Source organism: Desmodus rotundus, chromosome 9 (genome assembly GCF_022682495.2).
Source record: "Desmodus rotundus isolate HL8 chromosome 9, HLdesRot8A.1, whole genome shotgun sequence".
Classification (NCBI taxonomy): Eukaryota; Metazoa; Chordata; class Mammalia; order Chiroptera; family Phyllostomidae; genus Desmodus; species Desmodus rotundus.
The window spans coordinates 40,866,652-40,883,942 of NC_071395.1; the positions used below are offsets into that span (position 1 = coordinate 40,866,652).

The following is a 17,291-nucleotide window of genomic DNA, read 5'->3' on the forward strand; positions in this document are numbered from 1 at the left end:
ACTAGGGCTGAATATTCAAATGCCACCCTCCTTACAGGCCACACAGGGAATGAGGAAGAGAAGGTGAACTTGGGCACACCTTGGACACACCCTGTCCCTTCCTGAGAGTTGGGTCCTTATGTGTGGCCAGTGTAGGGAAAGGGTGCTAAACACCATCCCTTCCATGTTCATGGCAGCTCACTGAGAACAGGTAGCATTTATTGAGCACCTACTGTGTGCCAGGCATTCTCCACCCATTACCTCTAAACATTGAGCTGTAATTCTCATAACCCTTAGAAAGTGTAGCTTCACTTTTATGTTGAAGGAAGGCACAGAGAGGGCAAGCAATCTGCTAGAAGTCACACAACTTTTATTTATTTATTTTTAATTTTATTATGTTTAGAGGGAAGGGAAGGGAAGGAGAGAAACATCAGTTGCCTTTCACGAGGAGCTCCCAACCGGTAACATGGCCTGCAACCCAGGCATGTGTCCTGCCTGGCAATTGAACCAGTGACCTGGTTTGCGGGACAGATCCAACCCACTGAGCCACACCAGTCAGGGCTAGAAGTCACACATTTGAACTCTGGGCTCTTAACTCTGAAAGTTCTCTTATAATTAGAAGCTACATGTTCGCCATTTGTGGGATATGTGTGGGGGTGGGGTGGGAGAAGGGGAGGGCAGCCAGGGCCTCCAGACATCTGCGTCTTCTAGTGAGGGGTAGGAGGCTGCCCCTCACCCCAGGATTCCAGGATATTTTTAGGGGTCAGGGTGGGTCTTGCCCCCTCCCTTCTGCAAGTCAGGGTGTGGGTCCTCACCCTGTTTGGCTGTGTGAGCAGCCTGGGATGACTTCCTTGGTGTCCTGCTGGGGTCCCCAGAAGTCTGAGTGTCCCAGTGTGAAGAAGGGGTCTGCACTCAGCAGTCAGGCTCCAGGCGCTGCGACAGGACACTGAGGATGTGCTGAAGCTTCTCCAGACGAGCAGCTCTCGGTGTCCTCATGCCCCAACTCCCCCAGAGCAGCCTCCGCAGGAAGTCAGTGGTCAGGGCCTCCTGCAGCTCCGGGTTTGGTTGAAATCCTGGGGGCAGGGCTAGGTGCGCTGGGGGTGGGGCTCAGTCCCCTTCCTTGCCCCTCCTCACATTTGCCTTTTCCCCTGGGGACTTTGACCCAGCAGGGGCCTGGCGGGACTCTGCACCAAGTACTCAGGATAATTAGGTAGGGTTTGTGGGGAGCGGGCTGCTGGGTCTCTGGAGGTTTGGGGAAGGGTGTGGCGGAGGGGCTTGGTGGAGGTGAGCTGGGCTAGGGTGCATGGAGGTGCTGTTCCTGATTTGAGCTGCTAGGGGCTCCACCTTAGGGACTGTGCCTGGAGATAGAGACGCCCGGAGTCAGGATTTGGGGTCCCAGGCCAATCTGCTCAACACAGTTAGGAAGAGTTGGGATGGGTGGGAGTGCGACCTGTGGGCGTGACTCGGGGGCAGATCCACCCCTTTTGGTTGTAGGTGGCTTTCATCACTGCTGGTTGCAGAGCAGGCTTGGGAGCCCCTAAGGGGCGCCATCCCAGTTTGTGTGGGAGTCTGGGAGGCATGGTGAGAAGCTCCAGTCCCTAGCAGGATGTGGGGACACCCGGTTAGGGCAGCACAGCACAGAGGGGGCGCTCACCTTGCAGGCGCTGGGCCGCGGCCTTACGGAATTTGGGTGCGTTCTGGGCCATGTGACGCGCCCCCTGCAGGGTGCGTAGCAGCTGCTCGCAGCTCCGGTCCAGCGGCCCCGGGAGTTCCTCACCCTCCAACAGGCGCACCACCGGTACCACGTGAGGTAGCGCCACCTTGCCAGGGTCGCAGGGTCCTGTGGGGTGAAGGGTGGGGTATGGGCTTGGGGCAGAGGGCAGAGCCTAGGGTGAAGAAGGTGGAACATTATATCCTAGGCCAGGCATCCTACGATTAAAGTAATCGGCGGGACTTGGGTCAAATAGGCTTGAGCCTCGCAAAGCTTGATTGAGTCAAAGGCGTGGTATAGGGCAGGGGCGGGGCCTAGGGATTGGGGCCAGGACCAAGCCTAGCGCATAGGGTGGGGCCTAGGATGCAGAAGGCGGAGCCGATGGTAAAGGGGCGGAGCCTAGGGCACAGTGGGGGCGGGACCTAGGGATTGGGTCCAAGGCCCAGTCTGGTTTGGAGAGCAGGGCCTAGGGTGAAGGGGGCGGAGCCAATAGCGAATGGGCAGGGCTAAAGGTAGAGGCAGGGATTTGGCCTAGCACTTGGTTAGAATTCCGAGAGTGGGCACTCGGTTTGAAATGATGCCACCTACCGGTGCCCTCATCCAGCGCCTGCATCAGCGGCTTCAGCTCCTGCTCGAAGGCCAGCGCAGTGTCGGTGTGGCTCCTTCGGAGCTGGCGCCACGTGCGTTCCAGCCGGGACACCTGGGGTAAGAACCCTGGTAAGAAGCCTCCTGTTCCCCATCTCCTGCACTTGGGCGTTCTTCTCATCCCTGCACCCCTTGTACCTGGGGTATGAGCAGGGCGCCCATGACCGCGGCCAGTCCAGGCAGGTCCCCCGCCGCCCCTGGCCGCAACTCCAGTGCCAGTTCCACCAGGCCCCGCAGGGCGGCTGTGCGCTCCTTCAGCGATTCTGTGCAGCTTAGCACTGCCAGCGCACCTGCCAGCACCAGCACCTCATGCCTGTGGAGGCAGAGGGCAAAGGTCTGGAGGTAGTGGGGAGGTTTTGTATTTCGGAGTGAGGAAGGACGGGAGGTGTCATTGCCCATCTCCCCTCCCTGAGTGGGGAGATTTGGAGATCCTGGGAATTCCAGATAGCTGCCTCACCTTTCCAGCAGTTCTGACCTCAAGTGATGGCCGTGGGGAAGTGTGAGCAGCTCCAGGCCAGAGGCAAACCCCATGGCATCCCGCTGAGCCTTGGTCACTCCCAGTAGGCCAGCAGCCTGGGGGCAGGGGCATTGAGTGGGGGGCAGTGAGGAGGACAAGCGAACAGAGTGAGTACAAGGGTATGAGAGGTGCAGTTGGGCCTCTCCATTGCCTGGCGAGAAGGGACCTTATATGTGACTCACCTGGCAGTCTGCCAGTAGTAGGTGGAGGGCAGTGCTCCCAGCATGGTGCTCTAGGAACAAGCCTCGGAGAGCACACAAAACGTCCAGCTCCAGGGACTGATTCTGGGGGCCCAGCAGGCTGGAGGGGGCGCCCGGGGGGCGGAAAGACACCTCTGCCTGTGGTCTTGCAAAACATCTCTCCTCCTCCTCCCGGTCCTCCCACCATGGGGCTTCTGGCTCTGGGCAGCTGGGGCCGGGGGATGTTCCCTGGACACTGGACACTTGGGACACCAGCTCACAGTACGTTGGGCGCTGTCCAGAGGCATCAGGCAGCACCAGTGAGGGTATTTGAGGTGGCTTGGTTGGCGCCTTGGCGAGAAGCTGCCCATCCAAGGCCCTGAGGCTGTCAGCAGTGAATCCCGGGGGAGTCAGGGTCTTCAGCAACACAGGGTCACTACCCATGCAAGACAGAGCAAGTGCAGGCATAGCGGAGGCTCCTGGGGGCCATAGAAGATGGGGTACAGGAGGTACACAGAGAAGATAGTTGAGTGGGTCCCAGTTCATCCACTCATTAGTGGTTTTGAACTTTAGAGGTTTTTCAACTTCTCCAGTATAAATGCTACACATCCCTGGTTTGAAAATAAACTTTCTTTGGCACTTACGTAGTTTTGAGAATTCTGAATACCACATTTTAAATCTGAATCCTTTGTTTGTGTCCCTCTGATTGAAGATGGTAAATATCGATGATACAAAATAAAAATATGTTAATCAAAATTCACAAAACTGCATAAACATAAAAGCAACAGAATTTATCAGACCTTCAAATGATGTCATTTGTTAAGTTTGTGGTGTTTACTTTAAAAATTATTAGAACTTAAAACTACACCCAGACTTTTGGGAGATTCTGTACTAATAAAGCATTCAAATAGACCATATTATAGGGCCTTGACAACTTCCCAGGGTTCCCAGCTCACCCTGAGTAATGGCCAAAGTCTTCCCAGTAGCCAAAAAAGCTCTCAAAATCCGAGCCTCAGATCTCCCTCTCGCTTCCCCCTCACTGCCACTTCTTCAGCTACACTCACCTCTTTTTGGTTGAATGAGTAGTTCAAACTCTGGTTCTGGCCACAGGACCTTTGCACTGTTCTTTCTGCCTGGGCCACTCTCACCCAATTATCCACATCCTTCTTGTCCTTACCTCTTTGAAATTTTTCTCTATGGGGCCTTTCCTGACTACTATTTAAAATCTCCTGTACTCTGTTATATCTCTTTTTAAAATTTTTTTAATTTATTGATTTTATAGAGAAAGAGCAAGGGAGAGAGAAAGAGAGAAACATTGACTTGTTGTTCCACTTCCTTATGCATTCATTGGTTGGTTCTTGTATCTGCCCTGACTGGAGATCAAACCCACAACCTTGGTACATCAGGATGATGCTCCAACCAACTGAGCTACCTGGCCAGGGCTCTCTGATGTACTTTTAATGATTTTTTTAAAAAGAGATTTTATTCATTTACTTTTAGAGAGAGGGGAAGGGAGGGAGAAGGAGGGGAGAGAAATATCGATATAAAAGACAAACATCAATTGCCTGCCTCTTCTACACAGCTAGACCTGGGACCAAACCTGCAACCCAGGCATGTGCCCTGACCAGGAATCAAACCTGTGACCTTTCACTTTGTAGGATGACACTCAGCCAACTGAGCCACACTGGTCATGGCTGTTGTACTTTCAATTCTTACTCCAAATCATCCATAATTGACTTATTTTTGTTGTTCCTGGTCTGTCTTCTCCTAACAGGATGTTTGCTCCACTAGGGCAGAAATCTTTGCCTCTCTTGTTCACTGATGTATCTCAGCACTTAGTACAGGGCCTGGCATGAAGAGAGGGCTCATGTTGAATGGGCTGGGGGGTAGACAGGGCAGGTAAGGCAGACCGTGCATGAGGGAAGGGGCATCTTCTTTAGGCAGATGATTAGGGGAAGCTGTTTTGAGGAACTCATGTTAGATGAGAAGGAGTCAGAAAAAGATGAAGGGGGATGGGCTTTCCAATGGCAAGAACAGCTAGTGCGAAGGCCCTGAGGCAGGAACCAATCTGCATGTTTTGTCAATGGAAAGGACTGCGACACTGACGGGAGAGCGGGCAAAGACAGGGGTTATTAGGGAGGTCAGCCACGGTCAGAACACGCAGAGCTTCTTAGGGTAACTGTAAACCCACACTGTAAGCACCTATGAAGTTCCTCTGTGTTTTTTAACTGTGGTAACAACTTTGAGAGCATCATTGTCCCCATTTCCCAGGAGGTTATGTCACCTCCGTAAGATCACTCAGGGAGTGAGGGGCAAAGAAATCTCTGAGCCACAGGCTGTCCTGGCAGACTCTCACCTGGTCCCCAGTGGCCTTCTCCTGACTGTCCCACATGCTCCAGGCCTGCAGGCTGGCTGTCGCTCCACTTCCTAGCCCTGGGGGACACAGACAGGCTGGGTGTGTAGACCCAGCCTGAGCAGGGCGGCCCCACCAGTGCCCAGAAACCACTACCTGCTGTCACTGAGGGCCATTGGGTCTCAACCAGGGTGCTCTCTACCCCCGGGGACTTGGCAAGGTTAGGAGACATTTTTTATTTGTCTCAACTACAGAGTAGGGTGGGGAGGATTCTACCGGTATCTAGTAGCTAGAGACCAGGGATGCTGCTCAACATCCTGCATGCACAGGACCGCCCCCACAGCCAAGAATGATCTGGCCCCAAGTATCAGCAGTGCCGAGGTGAGAGAACCCAGGGGTTTTTGGTGTCGCCAGGGAGGTCAGGAGTCTGTTGAGTACCTGAGTAGCTCTCCCTGAGTCAGGTTGTCTAGGAGGGTGTCCTGGCTCAAGCTGCGTCGAATAGGCCCTTCCCGCATCACCGGCCTGGAGGCCACAGCCCCTGTAGCTTGGGTCAGTGGACGCTGGCCAGTCACATAGCTGTGAACCAGGGCAGGCAGGCTTGAGAAACGCTCATCTTCCAGCTGAAATAGGGATGTAGGCCGGCCTGGCCGGGGACGCAAGGCCACACGGAGCACCTCAAAGTGCAGGGCTGAGCCCTGCCAGCGGCAGGAGATCACAAGGTGGCCCCCACGGGATGGAGATGCACGAACTAAGAAGTCACCATCTTCCTGGAGAAGAGCCTCAGCCTTCTGGGGATGGAGGACGGGGACAGGGGGTTTAGGCATGAGCCCAGACCAGTAGGTAATGATACATCCCCACCCCCACCCCACCCCCGTCCAAGAAAAGCCATCCCAGAGACTGAGTAGTTTTGTACCAAACCCTTTACCCTTTTCTCATGGGTACACCTCTGGGCTACATTTCTCAGGCTCCCTTGCAGTTACAGCTATCATGTGACAAGATCTGGCCAATGTGACGAGGGCAGAAGTGCATTGGGACTGTCCACACCTGGCCCATAAAAACTTTCCTGCAAAATCCTACAGGTACTGTCTCCTATTTGTCAGCTGATGTCACCAAAGCCCGAGGATAAGGCTGAGCCACAAGATGGGCCGGGCTGGGGTCCTGACTGGAGCTCCATATCCTCACTCTTCAACCACCTTGGACTGTGACATAAACAAGCCCTTAAATGACTCCGATACACCAATCAGAAAGAATACATGCACCCCTATGTTCATAGCAGCGTTACTTACAATAGCTAGGATCTGGAAACAGCCCAAGTGCCCATCAGTAGATGAGTGGATAAAAAAGATGCGGTATATTTACACAATGGAATACTATATGGTTATGAAAAAGAAGGAACTGTTACCCTTTGCAACAGCATGGATGGACGTGGAGATTATGATGCTAAGTGAAATAAGCCCATCAGAGAAAGACAAATACCATAGGTGTCACTTACAGGTGGGATCTAATGAACAAAATACTCTGACAAACAAAATAGGGCCAGAGGCGTGGACACATGGCCCTATTGTGACAGATCTCAGAGGGGAAGGGGGACTGGAAGAGATCAAAGAGCACATATGCATAGCCCATGGACAGGCAACAATGTGGTGAAGGCTGGGGGGGGTGGGGGCTGGGTGGAGGGGAGCAAAGGTGGGAGAAATGGAGGACATCTGTAATAGTATCAACAATAAAACAAAGCTGAAAGAAAACGTATACTGTGTTTAGTCAGTGACATCTTGGATGCGTCTGTTATGGCTGCTAGCTGATGCTGACCCATACGACTCCCAATGTGAGTAAACGTACTGGCTTGCTTTGCAAGTGTGGCTTCAAAATAATACGTTAGTTGGATTATTCCACAGTGCAGCCCATACAGCCTCCTTTATAAAATTTTCAAGCTGTCTTGTGACAGCTGTGATGGCTTGTGTGGTAACGGGCTCTGACACCAGAGAGGCAAAGCAGAGCTGGAGATAGGGGCAGGGGACTGACCAATACATGCAGGAGCCCCGCTGGATGCTAGGTGCTGCTTTAGGTGTAAAACATGCGAACTCATTTAATCCTTTACCAAGGTTAAACAATAGGTACTATTATCCCCATTTTACACATGGGCTAACTGAGGGCCAGAGAGATGAAATACCTCAGTTTAGATCACACAGAATGTAAATTGTAGGGCTGGGATTTAATTCCAGGATGTCTGACTCTAGGGTGTGTGATACCAACCACTAACATATACTGCCTCTTATGATCTGAAAGGGTGCTCAGGGTCCCGGGACTCCTGAGAGTTGAAGATGAGGGTGGGGAGCCTTGAACTGAGAGGGAGATGGGGCCCTGGTGGCCGTAGGAGCCTGGGACCCAGAAAGAAAGAGAGACAAGCAGAGCTAAGGGGTGCTTTGAGGGAGCTAGGATCTTCTTCAATCTCTGTTACCATCCTCAACACAATCCCAAAGAAAGTGACAATTTAAATATAAGGAGTGACATGTGACACCAACCAAGCTACAAGACAGTCCTTAGTCCCCCAGTCACCCCTTCCAAAACACCTTGATCCTAAATCCCTCATCTGGGAGTCCCCGGCAAGTCAAAGGTGGGAGAGGCTCCCCATTGCAATGTACTGAGGCTCCGCAGGATGCAGTACCTGGCGGGACAGGGGGCCGTGGTACCAGGTTTGGCTGGCAAAGTCCTCTCCATCTCGTGGCACCTGCATGGAGCTTTTCGAAGCAGTGGATGCTGGGGCTGAGTTCTGCACTTTTAACAGGCCTCAGTCTTCCACGTCTGTAAAATGGGAATAATTATTCCTGCTTCCTGAGTGGCTGGGTCAGCCCTTCCCTTCTATGCTCCTCTTAGTATTTTTTTAAAATTTGTTTTTGTGTTCCTGTTAGTTTTGGAGACAACAGCCCATATCCTATCAAATCTTAAAATGCATCTTTCTCCATATAAGTATATACTATATAAATATATATTTTAAATTAAAGTTACTCACAGTCAGAATGTGTGTGCATGTATGTATAATACATACACATGTGTGCATGTATATACATGCATATATATATATGTGCATGCCAGACATATAGGTAACGTCTAGACACACGCCAGATTACAGTAACCCTTGAACAGTGGGGGGGGGGGGTTAGGGGTTCTGACCCCTGCACAGTCAAATATCTGTACATAAATTTTGACTCTCCCAAAAGTTAACTACTAATACCCTATGGTTGACCAGAAGCCTCACCAATAGCATGAATAGTCAATTAACACATTTTTGGTATGTTATATGTATTAGATACTGTATTCTTACAACGAAGTAAGCTAGAGAAAAGTGTTGTTAAGAAAATCACAAGGAAAATACATTTCCAGTATTTATTGAAAAAAAATCCACACGTGAGTGGACCCATGCAGTTTAAGCCCACGAGGTTCAAGGGTGCCCTGTCTGTGCACCTGTGATCAGGCTGCGAGTGACTTTAACTGAGAACCGGTTGTGGTTTCATGGAGACGGCCACTCACGGGGATTCTTGCAAAGGGACAAGACCTAGGCACCGCTTTCAAATGCAATGGCATTTTATGCAGATGACATAATGCTCTGTTGTAGAAATTTAATTAACTAATTCACTCAAACCAATATTTATGTGGCACCCACTGCGTGCCAGGCGCTGTCCTAGTTGCTAGAGACCCAGCAGTAAACAAAACAAACTAGAGACCACTGCAGTTCTAGTGCGGGAGACGGTGAGTAAGAAAAAAGCTGTAGCTAGAGCGTGATGAGCTCATCAAAGTAGATGAGCGTGAAGGTAGTTCAGAGAGAGCTAAGCAGAAAGGTGCAACCAGGGGTGGGAAGTGAAGCTCTGAGTGGTGGATGCAGATTTTCCATCGGGAGGCCTGGGAAGGATTCCGCCAGTAGGACTGGAAAGATTTTGAGGGAGTTCGCAGGGTGTAAGGACAGTCCAGCACGGCAGTAATTTAATTTACTAATGTCCATAGCTTCTAAGTAATCTATGTGCACAGGGATTCTTGGGATGTAAGCAAATTAACCTATACGTGGTCTTCCAATGTAACACTACATATAAGGATGTTGAAAGGCCACATTTTTGCAGAAATGTTAGCAAATGCAATTTGGGAGCTAATACATTTCATCATCATTATGGTCAAATTTAGCTCTCAGACACTTTGGGGCTCACTTGATCATCAAATCATGCAGGTCTGTCTCAAGTGTCTGGTGGAGAAAATCCGCCCTGGACAGGAAGAATGTAAGGGGTCCGCTTCTCACTCTCCCTACCCTACAAGGTTTTTGGGGCCGGGCCAGGGTCTGTGGGAAAAGAGCATCAGGATTCTTACTTCCTGAGTCAGCCTGGCTGAGGGCCTGAAAGGCACAGGAAGTTCCCAGACCAGTCCTAGGTGACTTTAGGGGGCGGGGAGCTGGGCTTGGAGCTGGCTCCAGGCGATACATACCTGAGCACCAGGTGTGTCTCCTGGATACCTGTGCACATCCTGTTTGTCATCTGGGCTGGGCCCAGCCTTGTCCTAAGAGTCCCCCAACTCCAGTCTCCTCTGTCTCATGTCCCTTTAGTAGGCATCGAGGTGGGTCACTGAAACTCTGGTTAGTCTGGGGAGGGGAAAACTCAGGGTGGGCAAAAGACACCCTGGGTCATTTGGAATAGTTTCTGGATACTTGGGCAGAAGAGAGAGGCAGGGGACAGAATCAGGAGAGGGGGTGAAGTGGGGGCAAGCATAGGGAAAGGAGAGAGGGGGTATTCATGCCCTATAGACCTGTGTACACATCTCAGGGGACAGCCACCAGCACACAGACATAGGGACACAGATGGACAGACTTGACACTGAGCAACCACCAATTGGTTGAGCACTTACTGGGTGCTGTTCCAGACCGTGGAAATAACACTTAGGATAGAGACCTGCCCTCGCCCTTCGCTGTCCGGTGGACAGACACACAACAAAACAAGAATAAATCCTAAAAGTAGTCAATGAAGGTGGTAAAACAGGGAGACGTGATAAGATGGCTGGAGAGGGCAGGCTACTTTAAATAGCCTACTTGGGGAGGTCTCTCCCAGAAGACGGCATTGGAGCTGAGACCGCCGTAAAGGGAAGGAGACAGTTATGCAAAGATTCGGTAAAACAGCAGTTCAGGTGGGGGATACTGCAAATGCAAAGGTGACATGGAGCTTGCTTTTTATATTTGACATCATCAAGTAGGCCAGTGTAGCTGGAATACAGTGAGCAAAGAGCTACGTGGTGAGCAGTGAGGTCAGCAGGGGTGAGACCATGCAAGAAACGGTGGACCCCAAACTTTCATCTCAGTCGGATGGAATAGGAGCTATGGAAGGGATTTAAGTGAGGGAGGGGCACAATCTGGTTTGTGGTTTAAAAAGATCGGTCAGGCAAAAGTGGAAGCAGGGAGGATGTCCGTGTTGCAAAGGAAACACGCTTAGAGGACCACTGCCAGGTACACGCAGGTACACGGGCACGCCTGATGCAGAACGACCCAATAAGGCATTTGGCAACCCATTCTAAGTCCGCGGACGCGCGTGGACAAACACCCAGGTTCTTCCTGAGTGCCGGTGGTCCCACCTGAAAAAAAGAGGATTCCCCACCCGAATAAACCCCTGGTCCTGGATCCACCCGGGGCCCTCCAGACTCACCTGGGCCGGGACCCGCGGAGCTCCGAAGAGGCTGGGGCCGAACTCAAGCCTGAGGCTCTGAGGCTCCAAGGCTCCGGCCCTTCACATCCCGCCCCTCAGGACCACTCCCTTCAGGACCACGCCCCCTCTGACCCCGCCTCCATCTGCAGTCTCCTGAACTTCAACTCGTCCCCTCATTCCCGCTCCGCCTCCTTAGAACCTTTCTTTGCACTCTCCACGTCCGCTTTGGACAACACCTCCTTCTTCAGAGGCCACACCACCTTGGGAAACTCTGTTGGTCCCTTAAAGTCGGCAGGTCCCCGTAGAACATCACCACGCCCCCTCCGACTGGCCACGCCCCCCGCCCCCAGGTCCCACTGAGTTTGGCCGCTCAGAATTCGGCTCCTTCTGCAGCCTCAGGCTGATCCTAAGTACCCCGGCTCCTCGGGACGCGGGAAGGGGGTCTCTCTTGGTCCCTTGGGGTCCCGGGAAGGGGCGGGGCGGCCCCTCTGCGTTTTCTCGCTTGGCGGGGAGTGGCAGCGGCTGTGACGGGGAGGGGTGCGCTTCCTCGAGGCCGCCCCCTCGAGTTTCCGGGAATGGAGCCCCAGCTGAGCGCTGGGTTTTGCAGAGAGATGCGGGAAAACACGACAGCCTCAAACAGAGTGACAGCACGGTGGAGTCGAGCTAGACTCGGAAGAGAAACGCAGGGGGTGGGGGGACATCAGGTGGTTTTCCAAGTGGGAGGAAGGAGACAGCGGAGCTTCCATCATGGTGCTTGGAGACCAGCGTGAGAAAGCTGGGGTGGGTGCACCGGGAACCGGCGAGAACGCCCCGGCCACACTGGGGGAGGGGAGAAAGGAGGGAGGAAAGAACAGTGGATGCAGTTAACATTTATGGAGCCCTGGCTGTGTGCCAGGCCTGTAGCTTGCTTGACCCGTTTGGACGCATTTGATTTTTACCTAGGCCACTCGGTGAGGTAGGTACTACTTTCATCACCCCCATTTTCCAGATGCAGAAACGGAGGCGCCGGACAGCTAAGCCATATGCCCAAGTAGAGCCGGTTTGTGAGTGGTCGATTCAACCGTAGAGCCCTGGAAGGCCAGCCTGTCTTCCGTGCTTTTGTGCTGGCAGCCCCGCCATCTCTGATCCCCACCATAACTCTATAAATGGTCACCCATTTTACAGATGAGGAAACTGACGCAGAGAGAGCCACACATGCTTGGGAATGAAAAGTTCTAGTGCCTGTAGGATCTCAAAGCTGCGAATTTCCAGGCTACACTCTCCGCCCTCATGTGTAAGAGGGGCTCAGGAGGGGCTGAGGGGAGTATCATTTCTTTGGCACCGTGCCTCCCGCCTAATTTTGGTACAGCCGGAGGGTAGGGGGTTTGTCCAGTGAAGCGGCCTACCGCCCCCTAGTGGTTACAAAAATTAAAAGGAGAAGGCCCCCGGTGTTAGTGAGCTTGAGCGGGGCGGGGAAGCTATTCACCACCTAGTAGGCGAGAGACCACGTAGACAGATGATTTCAGGTGGCAATAAGGGCTACCAAGACAGCAAATGTTTGCTAAACAAATCAATTAACGACTGACACTAGCGAAGTCTATAAGGAGAGAGATGGTAGTTACCAGGCCTCGGGGATAAATACATGGATTTGGGATAAATGTCAGAGTTAGTGTCAATAGAGCTTTCAACCATTCATTTGTTTATTCATTCAGTCAACAAATACTTATGGAGCATGTACATGTGCCAGGTGCTGAGGGGGTGGGTCCAGCAGTACATAAGGGAGAAATTTCTAAATAGACAATAAAGAAATAAGCATAAAATATTAGGTTTGATGATGGTCAGGGCTTAAAGTAGGGATAGGGAGTGATGGAATAGGATAAAAGGCTGTGATTTGAAATAGGGAGGTTTGGGAAGACTTCATGAGAAAGTGACATTGAGCAAAGACTTGTAGGTGGTGAGGCAACTAGCTATAAAGTTGCCTAAATCAGAGGAGAAGCATGTGCAAAGGCCCTGGGGCAGGACCAGGCCTGGCTTGTTGGAGGAAGAGCAGGAGGCCTTTGTGGCAAGTGAACGAATAGGGAGTGGAGGAGGTGAGGACAAAGCGGGGAGGGCAGGTCATATAGGGCCTGTTGGGTTGCTGGGAAGACTTCCCCCCAAAGAGGAAGGTATGTGACAGGAGGAGGGACATCCTGACTTGACTCGGGTGCTCCCAGGCGCCCTCTGGCTGTTGGCGTGAGGAAGAGGGCGGGAACGCAGGGACCAGGGCGGAGGAGACTGCGCTGGTCCAGGCTGGCTGTGATGGGGCTGGACCAGGGTGGAGGCAGAGAGTGGGGGTGAGCAGAGGGCGGATTTTGAGTACTTTCAAGTGTTACTGCTCAAAGGTTGGGTATGGAGACAGGCAACCGGTCTCAGTCAAGTTAGCCTGACCACCAGCAGCCCCTACGTCCTCCCAGGTTCCCAGGTGTTGTGTTGGTGGGGGAAAGACAGGTCCCTCGTGGAAGGGGCTGGGCTAGGCGGGGCTGGACTGCAGGTGCTACCCCCGCCCCCACCCCCACGACTCCTCCTCCTCCACCCCCTCTACCGGCGACAGTTACAGGCAAAGAAGAGGAAGTGGTAGCTAGTAGCACAGGCAGGCGGGAGGGCGGGTGGTGGAAGCTCCGTGGGGTGCGCGGGCCGACAGGGGAAGGCAGCAGCCATGGAGCTGTGGCGACAGTGTACCCACTGGTTGATCCAGTGCCGGGTACTGCCGCCCAGCCACCGCGTGACCTGGGACGGGGCCCAGGTGTGCGAGCTGGCTCAGGCCCTTCGGGATGGGGTCCTTCTCTGCCAGCTGCTTAACAACCTGTTGCCCCACGCCATCAACTTACGCGAGGTCAACCTGCGCCCCCAGATGTCCCAGGTGAGCCCGCTGCAGGCTGTCGAGCAGAAAGTTGGAAGTGGGGGTATTCCAGGCTGGGTTAGTGCACTGAACCTCTGGGCTGGCAAGGTAGAGGGGTATATGCCAGCTTCGCAGCTGGCTTAGACGCCAGGGGGGATGTGTGGATGGCAACACTGAGATTCTGTGGTGACCCACCCCAGGGTAACAGGAATGCGTTCGTAGGCACGAACTGAGTCCAAATCTAAGTTGAGAACTGGCAAGCCAAGGGTGAACCACTCCTGAGCCTCAGACTGACTTTACTGGGGCTCAAGGCCCCAGGTGCCATCCTCTGGGAGCCTTGAGGGGGTACCTGGGAACTCTCTGGGTGGCCAACAGGGTGCCTAAGGGTTTTTTTTGATCCTCTACCCCCAGATTCTGGCAATGGGGGAGGGGCCTCCTCTGCCTCCTTCCCCACATGTGTCTCCTCCTCTGGGCCCTGGGCCCCTTCCTTCCCCTCACATCTCCTTCCCCTTGGCTTCCTGCCTGGGCCTGGGGCAGTTTGGGCAGGTGGGGGGCTGTGACCCAGGGCTCTCCTCTTCCTAGCTCCCTCCATCCCCTGGGGGGCATTGAGGACCTGGTCCTGAGCCCTGAGAGTGGGTTCTGGGGTTTGGGAGCCTAGAAATAGCTGCTCTTTCTCAGTAGCAATTTCTGTGTGGGCGAAGGGTCCAGAAGGAGGCGGATTTGACTGTGACCGCCCCCAGCTCAGGAAATACATTCAAGTCCCTATTTGAATGTGGTTGGGGTGGGGGAGGTAACAGGACTGGATGCTCTCTCTGCAGCACCTTCTCTGGTTCCCTCTGGCTGCCTGGGTGCTGGGTGGAAGTGGTGCATGCTGCTGGGTGGGGGCTGGGGGTGCCCTACCTGCCATGGAAGGGGTGATCCACAGGCTGGCCCTTAGGCTCTGTGCGGGGGTGAAAGCCTTGTCCAGAGGAGCTGTAGGCTGGTGGGGCGGGGGACGGTTGGGGCATCCATAGCCTCACTGGTCTGAGGTGCCATGTGCAGATGGGGGGAGGAGAAGTGACTGCTCAGGGAGAGGGGTCCATGGAGGGGTTCCCTGGAGACTTTCCTGGGGACAGAGCCATCATGGGTGGAGAAGTGGGTGGCCCCCCTCTTCCTAGCCCAGGCAGGGTTTGTTGATGGAGTGAGGGAGCTCCAGAGACCCCTCACCCCCCCAACCCCCCCACAGGCCATCCTGAATTTGCCTACATTTGCTTGTCTCCTTCTGGCTTCCAGCACTTGAGGAAGTAGCTGTAGGACCTGCCAGGCCCCAGATCTGCAGGGAGGCAAGGACCCCAGTGAGGTTTCACTAGCAGCTAATGAAAAAGTGGACAGCCGAGGCTGGTGTGGCTCAGGGGATGGAGTGCCTGCCTGCCAACCCAAAGGTTGCTGGTTCAATCCCCGGTCAGGGCACATATCTAGGTTTTGCGCCACGTACCCAGTGTTTCCCTCTCCTTCTCCCTTCCATCTCCCTCCCTCTAAACTATAAATACATAAAAGTCTTTTTTAAAAAGTGGATAGACTTAAGGATAAATTTTCACCCCTGCATGCATCTTGCCTAAGGCTGATTCTCTGATGAAAAGCAAGGGGGTGTGGCATTAATGTCTAGGAGGGCAGCTGCAGGGACGCCAGGGACCATTGTAATTCTATGTTCTGGGCAATGCCAAGGACCCAGGCCCAGGTCTGGCCCTCAAGATGCTCCCAGACTAGGGGAGACAGAACCAACATCCCTGCCCCTTGTTGTCAGGACTGTGGTAGAGGAACGAATCTCTGGGAGTCCTGAGGCAAAGGTAAGACATTGCCTGAGGGAGTCTGGTTTTCTACAAGAGGGGACATTTGTGCTGGGTTTTGAAGAGTGAGTAGGAGTTTTCTCACTGTTCTAGCTTCCCGTACCTAGCTGTGTCAGGCCCCAGGCTGTGTAGGTGTCTTACCTGATCCTTCCCACCTAGGAGCTCTGCTCTCTTCTGCCCCTGCCCATTTTGTTTCTATTCAAAGCTCCCCTGTTCACAGTGGGGATGTGTGCAGGAAGCTAAAACATTAAGCCAGAGGGATATGCCACAAGAACAACCTCTCTAGGTTTGCAAGTCCCTATCAGTCAACAGACGTAAGCCAGGGCCATGAGATATGGAAGAGCAGTGAGAAAAAAGAGGGTGCTTCTGAAGGGTGTGGGCCAGGGTGGGGGGCCACAGTATAAATAAAGGTGTGGAGGCTTCCCAGTTACTCACATTTCCTTTTCATAGTTCCTCTGCGTTTGCTCACTTGTTTCCAGGGAAGAGGGTGGAAAGAGCATATATGAATATTCATTCATTTGTCAACAATTACGATGTACACCAGACTCTTTTTGGTGCCAAGACAGTGGGAACAAGACACACTCAAGCTCCCGTTGTCGTGGAGCCTGCATTCTCGTGGGAGAGACTGACAGTGAGCAAATACGGAAGGAAACGAATAAATTGTCAGGAGGTGGTATGTGCTGCGGAGAGAACAAAGCAAGAAAGGGGACTCAGCAGTGTGGGGGCTGCACTTTTGAATAGGGTGTCTGGGAGGCCTCACTGACAAGGTGACATTTGAACAGAGACCCAGGGAAAGTGAGGGAATGAGCCACGGGGATCTGGGGACACAGTGCTCCTGGTTGGGGGTACTCCCAGTGCAAAGGCCCTGGGGTCGGAATGGTGAGTGCCCATATAGGCTGCGCTGTACTACTGCAGGGCAGTAGGTGTCCTGGTTGGTAGAAATGGTTCATGGGTGAAGTCAGATTGGAAGACTCTTCAAGCTGGAAGTCCCCTCAGATCTGAGTCCCAGAGAGAGTCCCATCATAAGTGGCCACAGTGACAACCAGACACCCTGACTCTCTTCCATTGCTTTCTGAGGCTCCAAATTCTGGGCCGCAGAGATGAAACTTCAAGGCGAATGACACGAAGAGGAAGGGACGAATGTGACAGTCATTGTGGGAAAGATCCACCAGGACGTGGGAGCCGATTAAACTTGGGGTGGGGACAGGCACTGGGCCCAAGATGATGTTGAGGTCCCCAGCTCAGTGAATGCTGGTGCCACTGGCAGAGGCAGGAAAGGGCCAGAGCAGGTGAGTTAGAACAGGAGGGCCGGCTGGGGGGCGGTGGCTTGGGGCAGGCAGACCTGGGTTCACAGGCAGGCACCACCACTTCCGGGCCTCCCCTCCCGAGCCTCAGTTTCTTCTCAGTGAACTGTAAATAAAACGGCACCTTTTTTGGGTGGATTCTTGTGATATTTCAGTACTGCTTGGCACAGTGTCTGATACCTGACAAACCCTCACTAAAGTCTTTTTAGAAAGGATTTGGGATAGCGGGGGCGGGGTGTGCAGCATAA

The 17,291-nt window shown here is 53.2% G+C and overlaps 2 protein-coding genes across 6 annotated transcripts in view; one reads left to right on the forward strand and one right to left on the reverse strand.

Moving 5' to 3' along the window:
- Nucleotides 1-388: 388 nt before the first annotated feature.
- On the reverse strand, nt 389-11,118 carry SH2D3A (SH2 domain containing 3A). 4 transcript variants are annotated; one of them, XM_045202220.2, is made up of 10 exons: nt 11,057-11,118; nt 8,050-8,186; nt 5,823-6,172; nt 5,388-5,464; nt 3,035-3,510; nt 2,793-2,908; nt 2,474-2,648; nt 2,279-2,390; nt 1,634-1,819; nt 389-912 (listed from the first exon to the last, which is right to left on the reverse strand). In XM_045202220.2, the coding sequence occupies exons 2-10, from the start codon at nt 8,116-8,118 to the stop codon at nt 899-901; spliced, it is 1,575 nt and encodes a 524-aa protein (XP_045058155.2). In that variant the 5' UTR covers nt 8,119-8,186; nt 11,057-11,118; the 3' UTR covers nt 389-898. The 4 variants fall into 4 exon arrangements, with proteins under 4 accessions (XP_045058155.2, XP_024424413.2, XP_053768072.1 ...); XM_024568645.3 differs by having other exon boundaries at nt 389-1,052; XM_053912097.1 differs by lacking the exon at nt 11,057-11,118 and adding an exon at nt 9,581-9,665 and having other exon boundaries at nt 389-1,052.
- Nucleotides 11,119-13,647: 2,529 nt separating this feature from the next.
- VAV1 (vav guanine nucleotide exchange factor 1) overlaps nt 13,648-17,291 on the forward strand; it is a 57,100-nt gene continuing 53,456 nt past the window's right edge. For both annotated transcript variants that reach the window (XM_045202702.3, XM_024568859.4), the window contains exon 1: nt 13,648-13,934. In XM_045202702.3, coding sequence (XP_045058637.1) covers nt 13,731-13,934 — 204 coding nt within the window. In that variant the 5' untranslated portion in view covers nt 13,648-13,730. The remainder of the gene's footprint in view (nt 13,935-17,291) is intronic.